The sequence below is a fragment of the Hippoglossus stenolepis genome, chromosome 5 (assembly GCF_022539355.2).
Source record: "Hippoglossus stenolepis isolate QCI-W04-F060 chromosome 5, HSTE1.2, whole genome shotgun sequence".
NCBI lineage: Eukaryota > Metazoa > Chordata > Actinopteri > Pleuronectiformes > Pleuronectidae > Hippoglossus > Hippoglossus stenolepis.
This window is the reverse complement of record NC_061487.1, coordinates 12,537,179-12,552,546: the sequence shown is the minus strand read 5'-3', so window position 1 is coordinate 12,552,546 and position 15,368 is coordinate 12,537,179. Positions and strand designations below refer to the sequence as shown.

General features: G+C 40.1%; 1 protein-coding gene across 2 annotated transcripts in view; it reads right to left on the bottom strand.

Moving 5' to 3' along the window:
• Positions 1-15,368, bottom strand: part of tp53i11b (tumor protein p53 inducible protein 11b) — a 39,409-nt gene that overhangs the window by 5,121 nt on the left and 18,920 nt on the right. For both annotated transcript variants that reach the window (XM_035156953.2, XM_035156952.2), the window contains exons 3-7: positions 10,253-10,392; positions 4,084-4,142; positions 3,886-3,934; positions 3,575-3,671; positions 662-763 (exon numbers count right to left, since the gene is read on the bottom strand). In XM_035156953.2, coding sequence (XP_035012844.1) covers positions 662-763; positions 3,575-3,671; positions 3,886-3,934; positions 4,084-4,142; positions 10,253-10,381 — 436 coding nt within the window. In that variant the 5' untranslated portion in view covers positions 10,382-10,392. The remainder of the gene's footprint in view (positions 1-661; positions 764-3,574; positions 3,672-3,885; positions 3,935-4,083; positions 4,143-10,252; positions 10,393-15,368) is intronic.

The window sequence follows — 15,368 nt, the reverse complement described above, 5'->3', positions numbered from 1 at the left end:
TCAAAGCCCTGTTAGAACCAGACTGTATATAAAAACAAATGATTGTTAGAACAAAAAAATGGATTCACAAAGTGAAACGCTGGAGTGCTTTTACTTTAAAATGGGTTCGTTTGTGACATAGGGAGATAAACAGCACTATAAACAGAGAAAATTATCTTTCACCTGAGTTTTATTTTTTTATAAGCTAAATGTGCATTGAACATATGCTGAAAATATGAATTGATATTAATACTGTGCATCGAATAGATAAAGTTCCATATATGTATATTTATGCTCGTACATTGAGCCTTTAACAGAAATTGGAAAAATAATAAATATGACCCTCCTAAGTGTTTTTTTTGGGAAGATATCAGGGTGGAAGATCTAGGCTTACGTTTAGATTTAAAAAGTGATCTTGGGCTTGAAAAGGTTGGTGAACACTGGACTAGGGACATGAAAATCTATCCTGAAACAAACTGCAATGCTGCAACTCTGCTTACTGAACTCAAGAGGGCAGTATCAACACACATTCAAAACACTGGCAGAATTAATTCTGACTTGTAGTTTAATTTCTACACAACCTCAAGCCAATACCAGAGATAGAAATCAGGGGTTGTGTGGTAGTTTGAGTAAGAAGACACGGCAATCACTGTAAAATGATGTGTTGGACAAGTGTAATCACCTAGAAACTGGACAGCGAAGTAGCAGGCTTCACTGAGCAGAGTCCACTGGATGATGATCTTCTCTGCTGTGTACAGACCATTCCACATGATGAGGGCCAAACCTGGAAAAGGATGGGATAAAAGGAAATGTATAAGATCGAGGGCATGAGAATGAAATAGAAAAAAAAAAAAGTGGCTTTTCAGCAAAGAAGATGTGAGACATGTTTAACAGCACCACCATCGAACTACTATGAGGGCAATTCACTGCAGCAGTACTCAAACTGAAATCTATGACATGTACACATGGTGATAATTGGACTATTGATTGTGCTAAAAGCCTGTACAAAATTATTTCATGACATTCTTCCCGTTCACTTTCCTGTATTTCACTCCACCCACGCACACACACACACACCAGCGAGGCTGTGGAAACGAGCAGGGGTGGGCAGAAGAGGTGGGAGTGGTGATGGACTGTATCCTCTCCCTGCCAGGTTCCATCTGTGTGGCAGATGCGACCCCCATCCTTCGCCCCTTCACCGCTCCTTGTCTCGCAAGACATCGCCCTTTTTATCCCTCCTAATCCCCACCGCCCTGCTGACATTTACATAATGGAGCCGGTCTTTTGTTGGCTTTATGAGATTGAGAAGCTGGTTCATTCATATCTTCATCCACAATTCCATGTATTTAAGGTTGTGTCTCTCTCCAGGCAATGCAGTAATGATAGAGGGCTATTTTTTGATTTGTTCGGATTTGATCTTGTTAACATTTGAATACGACGTGTCAGAGGACAGGATGTGGTGATTCCTTAGTATTCACTTCATGTCATGAGGGAGGAGGCGAACATATTAAACAGATTCGATATTTTGTGTTTCTCTGTGTATATACGGCCGAGGTGCTAACGTTCTGTCAAATGTAATAGCCTGATTTAGCTGAAAGTGACAGCCTGGGAAATTTCACTGGATATATTTTAAGTCTGGGCTCTCACCCTCTGTTCCCTTCTTTACTTTCCCATCAAGGAACAAGCTGTGTGCTACCTGCGTCTCTGCCACTGGTGTGCTGTGCTCCTCAAAGCCATCATAAATCCTGTAATCACTAACTGACTCACTGACTTGCCTGACAAGTCCTGTCTTAAACTAAAGCCATTAAAATAATGACAATGTAATTTCTCCATAAGAGCGGAGCAAAGAACCAACGCCACAATCACCTGGCAGATTTATGAGCATTGATGGTCTCCTGTTGTTTGCGTGACACGGACGAGTGGGGGAAAAAAGCTACATTTAATGCGTGACTGAAAGAGCAAGCTGCAAAATTTGAATGTAGACTAATAAACTACCTCCTCGAAAATCAGACCCCAACACTGTACATACACTGTCCTAACATCTCCCACTGTGTTTCCACCAGAAATAGACATGGTATATGAGGCGACTGCTGTGAGTCTTCTGGAGAATTAGTCTCTTTAGCCTTCGTGGAATCTAAATGTGCAGCGAAGGACTGTGTTCATGTGGACACCAATATTCCGACTAATGACCTTATTCAGAATAAGACAATATTTCGATTATGATGTTTACATAAGTTGCTAATAAAATATTCCATTCATATACCAGTTTACATCTTACAAAGCACAATCTGATTATGACTCATACTATTATGTCCAATACGCCAAATATATATATATCCAATATATATTAAGGTATCAGAAAATGCTGTTTACATGACAATGTCTTATTCAGACTTTTATCTTAATCAGGTTAATATCAGAATATTGGTGTTCATGTTCACGTAAACATGGATTTTACAGCAGGAGGTGTTTTTCATTATCTGAATGTTTGTGTGTGACTTGTAATGAATGCATTGAGTGGCCTTATCACACAAGATCAGCAGTAAACCAGTGTACATTTTTAGCCAGTATATAAATCAATATGAAAACATTGTCAGCATCACTGCAGTACAGTGAATTTACTTCAGTGTGTGCAGTATAGGGTTGCAAAATTCCGGGAATATTCAAAGTTGGAAACTTTCCATGGGAATTAACGGGAATATACGGGAATTAACGGGAATTAACGGGAATAAACTGGAAATTTTGTGGGTAATTTATACTAACTGTATTTACCTTGTCATATACAGACATAAATATAAACATTTTGTTTTGTCATAAGCTGATTTGAGCCCTGAGGAAACTTTGGGCACTTGACTATATGCTTCTGCATCTTTGTGGCATTCTTAACGTAGGTCTTTGCACAGTATTTGCAAATGTACACAGCCTTTCCTTCTACATTGGCTGGGGTGAAATGTCTCCACACATGAGATAGTGCACGTAGCATTGTTCTGTAGAATAAGATGAGAAAAAAACTTGTAAAAAACACTAATGCAGTAGTTAGCTAAACAATTGGAATCGTCTTTAAAAATATTTTACAATTGATGGATAAATGAATAGAAATAGGCTAGATGAACAATCCTCAATCAGCATGCTAATATATTTTCCCCAGTAATATCATCAAAACTTCCCTGACTAGTCCTTGGGCTAATGCAGTAGTGTGGCCTCAATAGCCCTGCTGTAGTGTGCAGGATACTGGGAATTATCTGTGCATGTGATGGAAGAATGCACTGCACATGTGATGGAGAAATGCACAGTGCAGGGTTGAAATTCAACGTGCAGCGTGTGCTGCATTCCATACATCTTTAAAATAGAGTTTTGAATGACGTTTTTATTGCTCAGCGTTTAATTTGCGGTAATTTTTTTTTTTCAAAATTCCCAAAATTCCCGAGCTTAACTTCCCATGGAAAGTTTCCGGAAATTTCCCGGAAATTTTCCGCCCCTTTGCAACCCTAGTGCAGTATACTCCCTGTACTGCAGCTATGCATGACGAATCATGAAAAGCTGCATGAATTTATTATCTGTGTATATTTCTTGCGTCTCAGAAGTGAGGACTTACTGAGCAGTGCTCCTCCATAAAGGCGAATGGAGATGCTGGGCGAGGAGAGTTCCTCCTCAAAAACAACTTCATATAGTTGGTTAGGGAACACCAGGGCCTGCGGTCGAAAACAAGCACAACACAGTTCCGTCAAATTAATATAAGAGGATAACATTCTGTATTTCCCAACGCTCCCATAATAGCCCCAGAATGCAGCAGTACTGACAAGAGTCTTCCTATTTGTGTGTGCTGCCCCTGAACCCTGAGGATATTGAGCTCTGTTGGGTTTAAAACAGGACTTGTTCACAGAAAGAGTGCAGAGCAACGCTTACCATCAAGGCCACAGCTGTGAAACCCACGGCAGAGATGAGGATCCACACCCTAATAAGAAAGACATTGCGTAAAATTGTGTATAATCCCTTAATATAGATTGTATATTTGTTTTCTCAGAATTTAGAAGATGTTGAACATAACCACACCCATGACCACACACAGTCTGCCATGTTCACTGTGAGCAGCTGAAATCTCACCTCAGCCCGATTGGTTCTCGCACTGCAAACTTCATCTCATTTCCGAGCATCTGACTGATCTGTAAGAGAACATGGCACGATAAGGAAAAAGGAAATGAGACAGGAAATGTAACAATAATCATTTCATCTTAACACATATCAGTGGCTGCTTTCACACATGCACTGTAACCCTGCCCCTTTGTAGACATTACCCAAAGAATCTGTATGAACCTAAAGGGAAACATTAGTTGAACCAGAGATTAATCGGTGTCAAGTGTAGAAGGTCCGATTGGGCCGATGTGTGAATGGAGCAGATAATTGCCCGTGGAAATCACAGGCACCTAGTGGGCGTGTTCATATCCAGCTTCCTGCATGTGCTACCCAGTCGACAACCCCTACCTAAACCCCAGAGGGAGCATTTCCAGTTGGTGTGAACTCCTCTTGCACAGACAATCTCTGATTTTGTTGTGCATGTGTGAAGGCCCGGGCAGGTCATACGTGGAAACAGTTTCTTTGTGACAACATGTTTTACAAAGCACCGCATAACCAAGAATGAATCACTCTCCATGGAGGTGTATTTAATGTCACCAGCTCATCTTTACCAAGCTCCTGGAGAGAAGCACATTAAAGAGGTGGAGAGAAAAGATGAGTGTCAAAGTAGGACCTATTAGGATGTTAATTAGAGACTGTGAATGTCTCCACCTCGTTAATCAGCCCCTGAGGATTAAGCCGGAATGTCATAACAACATTTACAGTCAATTCTGGATGAACGACCAACTCAAATGTTTCTGGCAACAGAAAAACCATTTCGCTACAAATTAACTTAATCTTTGCAACGCGAGGACCACGCAGCACTCTATTTATATTCCTGAAAGCCTGAAGCAAATGGTGAGAGGACTATTCAACAAATTGAAAGCAAAGTGTGCCACGCTGTTCCTTAGTAACCAATTTTTCATCACAGCTGAATACAAAGACAAATAATAGTTAGTGAAAAGTCATTAGGAATGAATGAAGCAATATTGAGAAGACACACCCACATGTTTCATATCTGTTATGATAAGCATCTCTTATCGCAGATGCTAGAAGATTCTGGAATGTTAATAATCAGCGAGAGAGAGAGAGAGAGAGAGAGAGAGAGAGAGAGAGAGAGAGAGAGAGAGAGAATTATGTACAGAGCAGACAGTCTGCAACCACAGTTTTTTTTTTAATAATTCATGAATTATATATGTTGGTTGGTTGTGAGCAGGGTTGCAACAGAGATTTCCATGAGATGATATCAGTCTTAAAAAGCATCCTGTTTTCATGGTTTTATGCTACACAGAATTTTATGGTTGAATGTGGCAGTTTTTATGTTGGTACCAGTGGGGAAGGTATTCACATCCTTTATTTCAGTACTAATACCACACTATTAAAAGTACCAGGCATTAAAAGTACTCAAGACATACATACATACATACATACATACATACATACATACATACATACATACATACATACATACATACATACATACATACATACATACATACATACATACATACATACATACATACATACATACATACATACATACATACATACATACATACATACATACATACATACATACATACATACATACATACATACATATGGGGTTTGTTATATATGGGGTTTGTTAATATTATATAGTTTGTGTCCAACTGCAACTAATATAATAGTTAGTCGAGTGACTAATAACAAATACATTTTGGATTTTGGATTTAGATAATTTTTTCTGTTAATTGATTGATTGTTTGACAAAATATTGTCACATGTTCTGAACAATAATTGAAAAATGGTTCCAATAAATTATGTGTGCGACAGGAGAGCCAGACTGAATCTGTCTGAGCCTTGAATACACTCACTTATGTCTGCCCCCGGAGCAAGGAAAGTTTGTGTGTGTTTCTCAATGGGGTCAGACTGAGGTCACAGTGTGTGTCTGTTTTCTAAGTCAGAGGTCAGCAAACGGACAGAAAACACAGATGAAGCCAGGAGCCCAGATGTGGAATACTACTCAGAAACCTGTCAGGACATTTTATGATCAACCTTTACAATGTTCAGGACACACAATCTGTGCCCTTCTCTGAGAACCCCATCCCTCCACAAAGAACAAACATGTCAGATGCGTTTCCTCCTTCGGCAGTCACTTTGGATCAATTTTTTGTTCAAACTGGATCCTGTCCTTAAGGACAAGCCTGCATTTATTTATAAAGTGACCAAAACAACCCCGCATTGCAGATTTTTATTTAGTTTTTAAGGGATGGAGATTGGAGGTATCTCTCTTGCTTCTCTGCTACTTTCTCCCCTACATGCGAGTGTGGTGTTGAGAGTCAGTCAAGGAGGAAAGGAGATGAGCATGTGTAGGTGAGAGTCTCGGTTTGCCCACATGCTCTTTTTTCAATACCGGTAATAAGAACATGTACCAGGTATGCAACTTTCATGCCACTGTGAAAACTGCCACACCGAAACCCCCCCGTGGCTGAAAAGTTGAACCACTTCATCCACAGCCCTCAATTATTTCCCTTTATCATTAAACAACTCTCTTCTTAAAAAACTGAAACTGAAAATGCAGAACAGATGACTGATTTTCTGGGCAGCAGTGTATACATGGAACTTACTGTCAGTTGCAAAGTAGTTTTCTGCTTGAAAAGTCTGTGAGTTTTCAAAGTAGAACTAAATATTAGACAGATCAGGACAGGGGGGTTTCAAGGGGTTTTCTGAACCCCATTTCCATTGGACCTCGAGGCATCGGCATGTTAATAAATCACGCAAAATGCAACACTGGCAAGACAGCGTGGTTAGAGACGTCAGGCATCACTCACCCCGGGATAGAAAAAGAACAGAAAAGACTAATTCCATCACCTTTTTTACCCGTGTTTAAATAAACCTGCGTATACTCGCTAACTTTGGTGTAAAAAAGGTATGAAAGATAACTCGAAATAGCAACAAGAGCACAACAGAAGAAGGGATGAAGTCAAACGAGAGCAGAGAATCCACTGATAACACTACAGTGAGTAATCCAAATATTGATTGTTGTACATCTGTTGCTGCATTGAATATTGGCCTGTAGCTGACGTCAATAGTGTTGTTGTATTGTGCGCCTCTCCCCCCATATGGAATAATGAGTATTGATGACTATTTAGCCCCTCTGGGGTAGAAAAGATCATGAATGATTTTTCTATAATCTTGATATTGGTTAGCGTGTTCAAATTATTGGATAAGTCAATGTACAAAATACATTTAGAAACTAGAACAGCACTAAAGCCCTATATCGCCATGTTTAGGAGAAAAAAATGCTCGATACAAACAAATAATTATAGGTTCTTCCTTGGATCATGCCCCACCCCTTCACAAAATGAAATGGAAATCGGATCAGTATTTTTTGAGCAATCCTGCTGGCAGCCAATTAAACGGCAATGAAAACATACCCTTCTTAGCAGGGGTAATAAGATGTGTTGATGAGCTTATAATCACATCAAAAAAAAGACAGATTTACTTCGATTTTTTTGGCGTATGCTGATTGCATCCCTGGCAGGATGACAGAGCAGAGGAGTGTGGCAGGCAGGAGAAAAGAAAAGAGAGAGCTCCTGTGGAGGTGAAGAGGTGAGTATCAGATAGACATGAGACACAGCGTTAAAGCAGTTTGTCATATCGAAAATTTGTCAGAGTTCAAAAGAAGCCGTCATCACAGGACAGAAGCAGCGGATATGACAGAACTGTACAAAGCTTTGGCAACATATAATCTATCATGACTGTTTCATCCATGTCAAGGCTTTTATTTCTTTCAGGAGAGTTCTACTCCTGCTGCTGAAAATAAACACAATAATGAAGCTGAATGAGAAGTCAGATTGCACTCTTTTTGGTTATTAGGATTTCATGTTGTGAAAGTCAGCCTCCACGTCTGACTGGAGGCGTCGGGTACAGCACAGAAAAGCTTTTGTCTCATGTCTTATAATCATTTCACAAATATCAGGCAGCATCTAAAGATTTCTTGGCTGGGCTGAGCTCCCAGTGTTTCAACCTCCCTAACAGCGTCTCTGGTGCCAGCTGGGATCACGTGACCGAGTGATTCACTCCTTCCTGTGCCATGCTTTCAGGGGCAGATTTTGACAAGATCACATAAATATGCATGACTGGCATAAGAAACACTCAAAGGGAGCTGAGCGTCAACCGATGGCACAGGACCGGCTCGGGCGGAATAGAAGCAGAAGGGAGAGGTGCAGAGAGGGAGAAACAGGAAAAGGAAGAAATACACAATGCTGTTTGCAGGAAGAGATGGTTATTCACAGCTGCGATTGCCCCGATTTGTCATCAATCTCTCAGTCCGACGCGTAAAGTAAACAAAGTGAAACTTTTCAACCAGAGGGCAGGAAAATATCCCGGAGAAAAAATAATCTGTACTACACAGAGCTAAAATTTGTCATGTCAGTATGTACACTTCTCATCTGATGGATGTTGCACAGTCAAAACAAATATAAATTATGGCTAAGTGGTTATCTTCTGGGTCACAAATTATTCATACAACTTTGTTATATCTCTTATTTATAAAGGCCGAAGCTCGGGCTGTCAGAGATTGATTGTTGATACATGACCTTAAAACTAAAGCAGTCTGTCTACCAGTGGATTAAAGAAGCCTCCAGCACAGCTGCACTCACATACAGCACCTTGGCATGAATACCAACCTCGCTCTCACTTAGGTACGACTATGAGTAAAAGGAATTGCATTCTTATCTCTGGACTGTAGAAGGAGCAGGAAGAGAACAATCAGTGGAGCGCAGCAGGACTTCCCTCCTTTGTTTACAGGTACCACAGGGGTAAAGTCAACTGTTTCCCCTCCAAAGCAACTATATGCAGCTCACCGTACTTCATAATCACAAACACTTTTGGCGAGGATAAATGGAACGAGTCAAGTACCAGCACAATGTATAAGAGTACAAATAGACTCTCAGGGCAACAGTCAATGTCACAATCGAAGTCACAGCTAAAATTAGGAGGCCCACTTTTTAAAACGGCATTCACACATCAGGCCAAAATAGAAAAATAAAGCTGCTTTCAGGCATGAGGTCTCGCAATGTTCCTGAAATTTTCCATTTGGAGAACGCAAATGTCCGAGTCAGCTGGTCCAGACATTTCCCGGAAATCTTCCAGCCACCCCCGTAGAAAAATGTCAGGAAAATGTCTGAGTGAACCCAGCAAGTGTTGATGTGCTGTCACATCTGCGCGTAGACATTTACGTTCTTACATATAGTCCCTTCGGATAATGTAAGGAGATTGTGTGGAGTTCCGTGGATGTCTGAAAGCAGCTTATATGTATCTGTTTCCATCCCAATGCTTTGTGAAAGGGATCAAAGCGGCAGATGTCTGGGTTAGGCTAGTTGCTAAGACATTAAGAGAGAAAACAAACACTCGGGAGGGCTGAGAAAAGGGTGCTGACATCTCATCACATGCCATCAGCCACCGTATGCCTGCTTCCTTCTGTTCGGTTTCCTGCTCCCTCTTGCCTGATTAATATTTCAGTGAGGAAGTGTTTGCTCTGCCTGTGCTCATTCTAATGCCATCAGATAAAAAATGATAAAATAAAAAACTGTAGAATCGTGATATGTGAGCCTTCTGAACCCCAACAAGAGACTATCATCAGTCTGCAACTGTGCTCCACATGCGTGATTATGATGGGTGATTTTGTGACGACTGATATGCACCAGCATGTGTGGTGTTTTGGTGTACACATGACTGTACACTGTCCACACAAATGTGCAAATGTATGGTTGGAATGATATAATACATGGGATGCAAGAGGCAGGGAGTCTCTCCGGGGAGACAGTCCCATTTCAGTGGAGTTGTGTGAACTCATGGGAATATGTGATCTAGATTCACTGAAGCATGAGGAGCAAAAGCACACAATGGGTTGTAAGTGATGAGCCAATTAGCAGCCTATTTTGGCTTTTAAAAGTAATCCATTTCTCTGGGTAAGTGCCCGAATCTGTGGTTGAGTGCATTTTCTTGTTTATACCCTGCATCAATGTTATCTGATTATGGTTTAATACATGCTCATATTTATAACTAAGCAGTTTGTTGCACTCATGCAGAAGCCATTTGCCTTTGGTATCTGCATTATCCCCCTAAAAAAGGCTAAAAATGACTGGACTGTGTTCATGTGATGTAATCTGACCTTTGAGCGGTGAACTTCACCATCATCATCCTCACCACCGACTCCGAGGATCTTCCGGCTCTTCAGGCGGCTTATCAAGTCCGTCTGACTGTGCTTCTTCATTAGAGGAGGGTGAGGTTTAGACACCATGGTGCACACACCTAACAAAGGAGATGAGAAAAAAAAATAAAAAATAAGGTACAAGGTTAGAGAAGCTGGAATGACAAGCAAATGTGTGCAGAGTCATATTGCAGTAGAGGATATATTAATGAATGGAATACAAAGAGAGGGGGGAAGAAAATGGGGTTTCCATTTTCCATTATGTAAAAATAATCAGTTGAGTATTTCTTCTGCGATTACCCCCCTCTCCAAAGCAGACACTTATCCAGTGCAGAGGCAGGGATATGCAGTTACCAATATACAAATAATCCCCTCGAGGACTCGACTTATGCAATGCAATTACATAACCACGGGTCTTGCAAATACAAGCAGCAACCCATAAAACCTTCCCCTCAAGTCAAACTAGAAGCAGGAGCCAGACGTCATGTGGGTCTGTCAGGAGACCAACAGATGTAGGTGCCTCCACAATGAGCCAATGCATTGAACAGAGATGAGGGTCTCACTTTCCATATCGATTAGGTTCCACTGACGACATGTGACCCGGTAAGCGGACAAGGGTTTTGATGTCAGCTTGTACTGCCTACACAGCAATATGCCCTGACCTTGGCTACAGATGTATTCATGTCTCACTTAAAATGGCTCCTCAATGTCTCTTTACAACAATAATGACAATGACTTGTTTTATCCCCACTGTTGTGATTAAAACACCTTAAGACAGGGGTCTTCAACGTTTTTTCAGGCCAAGGACCCCCAAACTGATGGAGAGATGGAGCAGGGACCCCCTACTATATATATTGTATAAAATAGTGTTTTATATTAAGCCTAGTGCCATGTATAACCATAGCTACCCTGTTATTGTGCATTCAATACTAAGCTATTCAAATAATACACAGGTTCATATATTCATGTTTTTATTATTGTGTGTCGCTGAATGTTTGCATTGCTGACTATAAGATAACGTCTTCTGCCTCCATTTATCCGTTCGCTACAATATGTTGGATTCATGTTAATGTGTATTTAAAGACATTTAAATTTGTGGAAAAAAAATTGGTTAATCAACCAAAAATTCCGCGACCCCCCTGTTGAAGACCTCTGCCTTAAAAGATACATTGGTGCTCGGCCAACAAGCTTTGATTGTTTTTCAAGTGATACAAAACATTTTTTAGGACAAAAACTCTTTTGATTACAAAATTATTTTTCAATCTTTACAATAAGGTTATGATTCCAGCTTGCAACTGCACCTGTTAAGCAGTTATAGTATTCCACTATAAACTAGAGTGGCACTCACACAGTAGAGCACATATCGCCGCCAAGGACAAACCTTATATTCAATCAAACTGCAACTAATTACTCCCTCAAATATGCCAGATTTTTTTCATCAAGATTCCATGAATCATTCCCTGAAAATAAAGGAAATCGTCCAAAAACAACAATAGAGTGATAAAAAAATTCCTTTATCAAAACCAAAGTTTAATGGGTTATTATTTGGCTGACATCCCATTCTTGTACTTCGTTTCGTGGAAAAGAGTTAATTTTAGCTAAGTCCAGGAAACAAACCAACACACCAACCAACAAACAAACAGACAGTGATGAAAACAAACTCCTTGGCGTCGGTAATAATTTTGATTGCAAAAAACAACAAATTATTGATAATCATTCATAATGATTATTGATATCTATTTCAAATTCATCATGTGGCAGCACATCTCGTGTTGTGTGTGTGTGATAATGGAAAAATGTCTGTCACCGCAAAAGTTCGTAGATGATATCAAAACGAAGGCCAAGTTCTCAAATGGGGTTGGTCCAACCCATGAGTGCCACCTACTCTTGTAATTATATAGTAATAATTAATGAGTGCTCATCAGCACGTTAAGATGTGGACAGCTGTCACGGCAGGTGTGATCACATCACATGGTGATTTAAAGTCTAACTGCGCTGAATAGTGAATAGTGCCTGTGGATTTAAAGGGGACAAGCAATTGAGAGAATCACTGATCAATAATGAACCATCCACTTTGTCCTTGCGCTCACACACACAAATAATAGGATGGCCTGTCTAAAAAGTGATGGCTACTCCACAGTAGGATCAACCAATACACAAAAAATATTTTAGTGCTGATAGTAATTTTTTCATTATATTTTCACTGAAAAATATAACAATGATGGTGATGTTTGCTGGGGTCTTATGTCTGGTTTGTAGGCTGGGTTGCCTCTACAGCACCACAATGCTTGATTTATAATGAATTGTATGTTGTGACACATTTTACCTTCAACAAAAAACTCTAGCTCCTGCAATCCAGACATTGCATTTGACCATATTACTATTTCGATACAATTAATTGTTAAGCCCTACGCCATAGGGCAATTCTCTAGAGGAGTAAAACAAGATAAATTATTGAACCACTCTCCTGTGGATGAGGAGAGCAGCTCTAAAAGGGAACAGAGGGAAAAACAATCAGTGCTACCAGGAAACAACAAAGTGCTCACTTTTCCTACAAATGGAAAGTGTACCATCGGAGATGGAGGCACAAGGTGAGCATTGAATACAAACAGTTGAAACCGTGTATAGTGATCATGCTTATCTCGGGCCAAATTGATCACTATAAGCAGTCGATTACTATAACTGAATTGTGTAGCTTCTGTATGATAGTGCGAGGTCATTTACACTGTGTTTTAAGCCTAAATGTCCACTACCGGAAGTGGCTATGCTAGTGGACATAGCCAAACGATGGTGTGCCTGAGGGTACGTGAACGCAGTACATTTAGGCTAAAAACATGGTGTAAATGATGCAGTTTCCAGTCGAATATGAATGTCAGGACTTGCGGACACTTGGATGACACCACACCAGCAGTCTAGAAGCATTTTATGTTTTTTTCGGTAGTTTTATTAGGTCTGAAGAAGCGGTCGCAATTGACTTCAATTGTATTGGATTTGGCTGCATCGCTGTTTACCCCTGAGACTCCTAAAGTGTTTTGTGGACTCAAACACTTCACCCACCCCTCCATCGGCATAGTGGTGAGTAGATAATGGGTGAATTTTATTTTTGGTGAAGTATCCCTTTAATCCAACAATCTTCTCACAGCCTCAATACCCACCCTGCATGTTTCCTTTATTGTTATGCTCTACCACCATGACCCCATCACAATCTGTGGTACATATCACTGTATGCCTTGGTAAATCACACGCTTTTCTCACATTCTAAAATACCCTTGCAAGTCTCTGCCTCTCCATACCACTGCTCCTTGACTTGTCAGCAATATTGATGTAGTTGCCTAGCAACTGCCAATGGAACAATGGCTTCTTCAATATTGAAAGCCCCTTTCATGATTGTAACCACCTTTGATAAGGGGGTTTCTGCTGAGAGTCAGTGCTATTACGCAGTCGCTCTTCTTACTATCACCAGTGACATTTTAGGATAAATAAAGACTCCGATCTGTATTCAGTAAATTGGAGTAGAGACAGGTTTTCCTTATGAGTGGCTTCTATTCAAAATAAAAGACAAACCAGGGCTGGGGAGCATTTTTCCTATGAAGGGTCAGGCTAGAACTGCTTCTCATCAGTGAGGCATCTGATGTCAGATATGATGATACTTGCAACTAGTCTTTGCAAGAGTCAATTTTGAGAGGAACTGTTTACACAAAGTTTCTGAAGGTTTCAACAAGCTAAAGTTAAGACTTTAAGATCATGATGAATTCATTTTAATGTAATTAATTTAATTTTAAGATGTGTGAAGTGTGACATATATGAAGGAACATCAGAGTCTCAAAATTACTTATACTTCCCTACGATTGAAGATAAGGTGAAGTAGCCTGGTAGTGAATAATCCAGGAAACGTCACATTATCTCGCAAACTGCAGGAACAGACAGTAGGTATCCATAGTCTGTCCCACAACCAAGATGAGCCTATTGAGAGAAATTCAGACCAGGGAGTTTGGAGGCAGTCAGCTATCAGTTCCATGTTGGTCTTATTTGTAATTTTATTACTCCATTCTATATATCTATCGTTGAGAAAGAATTACAACACATGGAGACATGTTGCCAATATATTTATCTTGAAAAAATAACTAATTTAAAGACATATTTACAATTTAAAATTTAGGCCTAAAGTTAGTGCAGAATAGCAAAGACGTTTAGTTCCTTTTATATCCTTAGAACTCCTACCAGCGTATTCAGTTGTCATAGCAGGCTTTTGTTCTTGCACTGCAGAAAAATGCAGTGTTGCCCTTTTCCAGTTGCACTTGCAACAGCATTTCTTGACAGTTGCCATGATGTAAGTCGGTGATGACATATAACCACTAGGTGCATGTTGTGTTCACCCTGATAGTGACCCCGTCTGAGGGGCAAGTTAGTCTACATACATACATATGTACTCTATTTGTGAACCCAAACACATCACACCTGGATGATAGAGGGCTCAGAGACTAAGAATAATTGAAAAGATGAATTAGGAGCTGAAAAAAGGAGAAAGCAGTCCATTATGGGTGGCCATGATTAAAATTCCAACAGACACAGAGGATGTATTGAGATGCTGTCAAGATAGAAAAGATGAGTATAGAAATAAGTGGGAGCTGTCTACAGGGGTGACTTGGAGAATTACTATTATAGTATAGCTTTAAAACCCTTAGAGTCCTATTGCCAAAATCTTTATCGTTCTACCTACATGGACATTTAAGAGTGAGAGCATAAATGGTCTGGTAACATACAGGCTTTTCTTTACCATTGGAAGACTGAGGCACAGCACCTAGACATTTATTGCAGATTTTTAATACTCTGGAGAGTAGAGAGAAGAATGAACCAAAAGCTGAAAACTATGTACCAGTAATAATCACAACTCTCTCTCTCTATGTTCTTTCTGCAGACTTTGTGACAGAACATGTGCTGTGGAAATGAAAAGCTGCTAAACATAGGAGAAATATATTGAGAGAATTGAGGTGAGAACTCCCTAGAAAGATGTTCTGTAAAAAAAAAAAAAAAGAATAATTGGATCACACGGACAAAAGCAGTGTGTGGGTGTAGA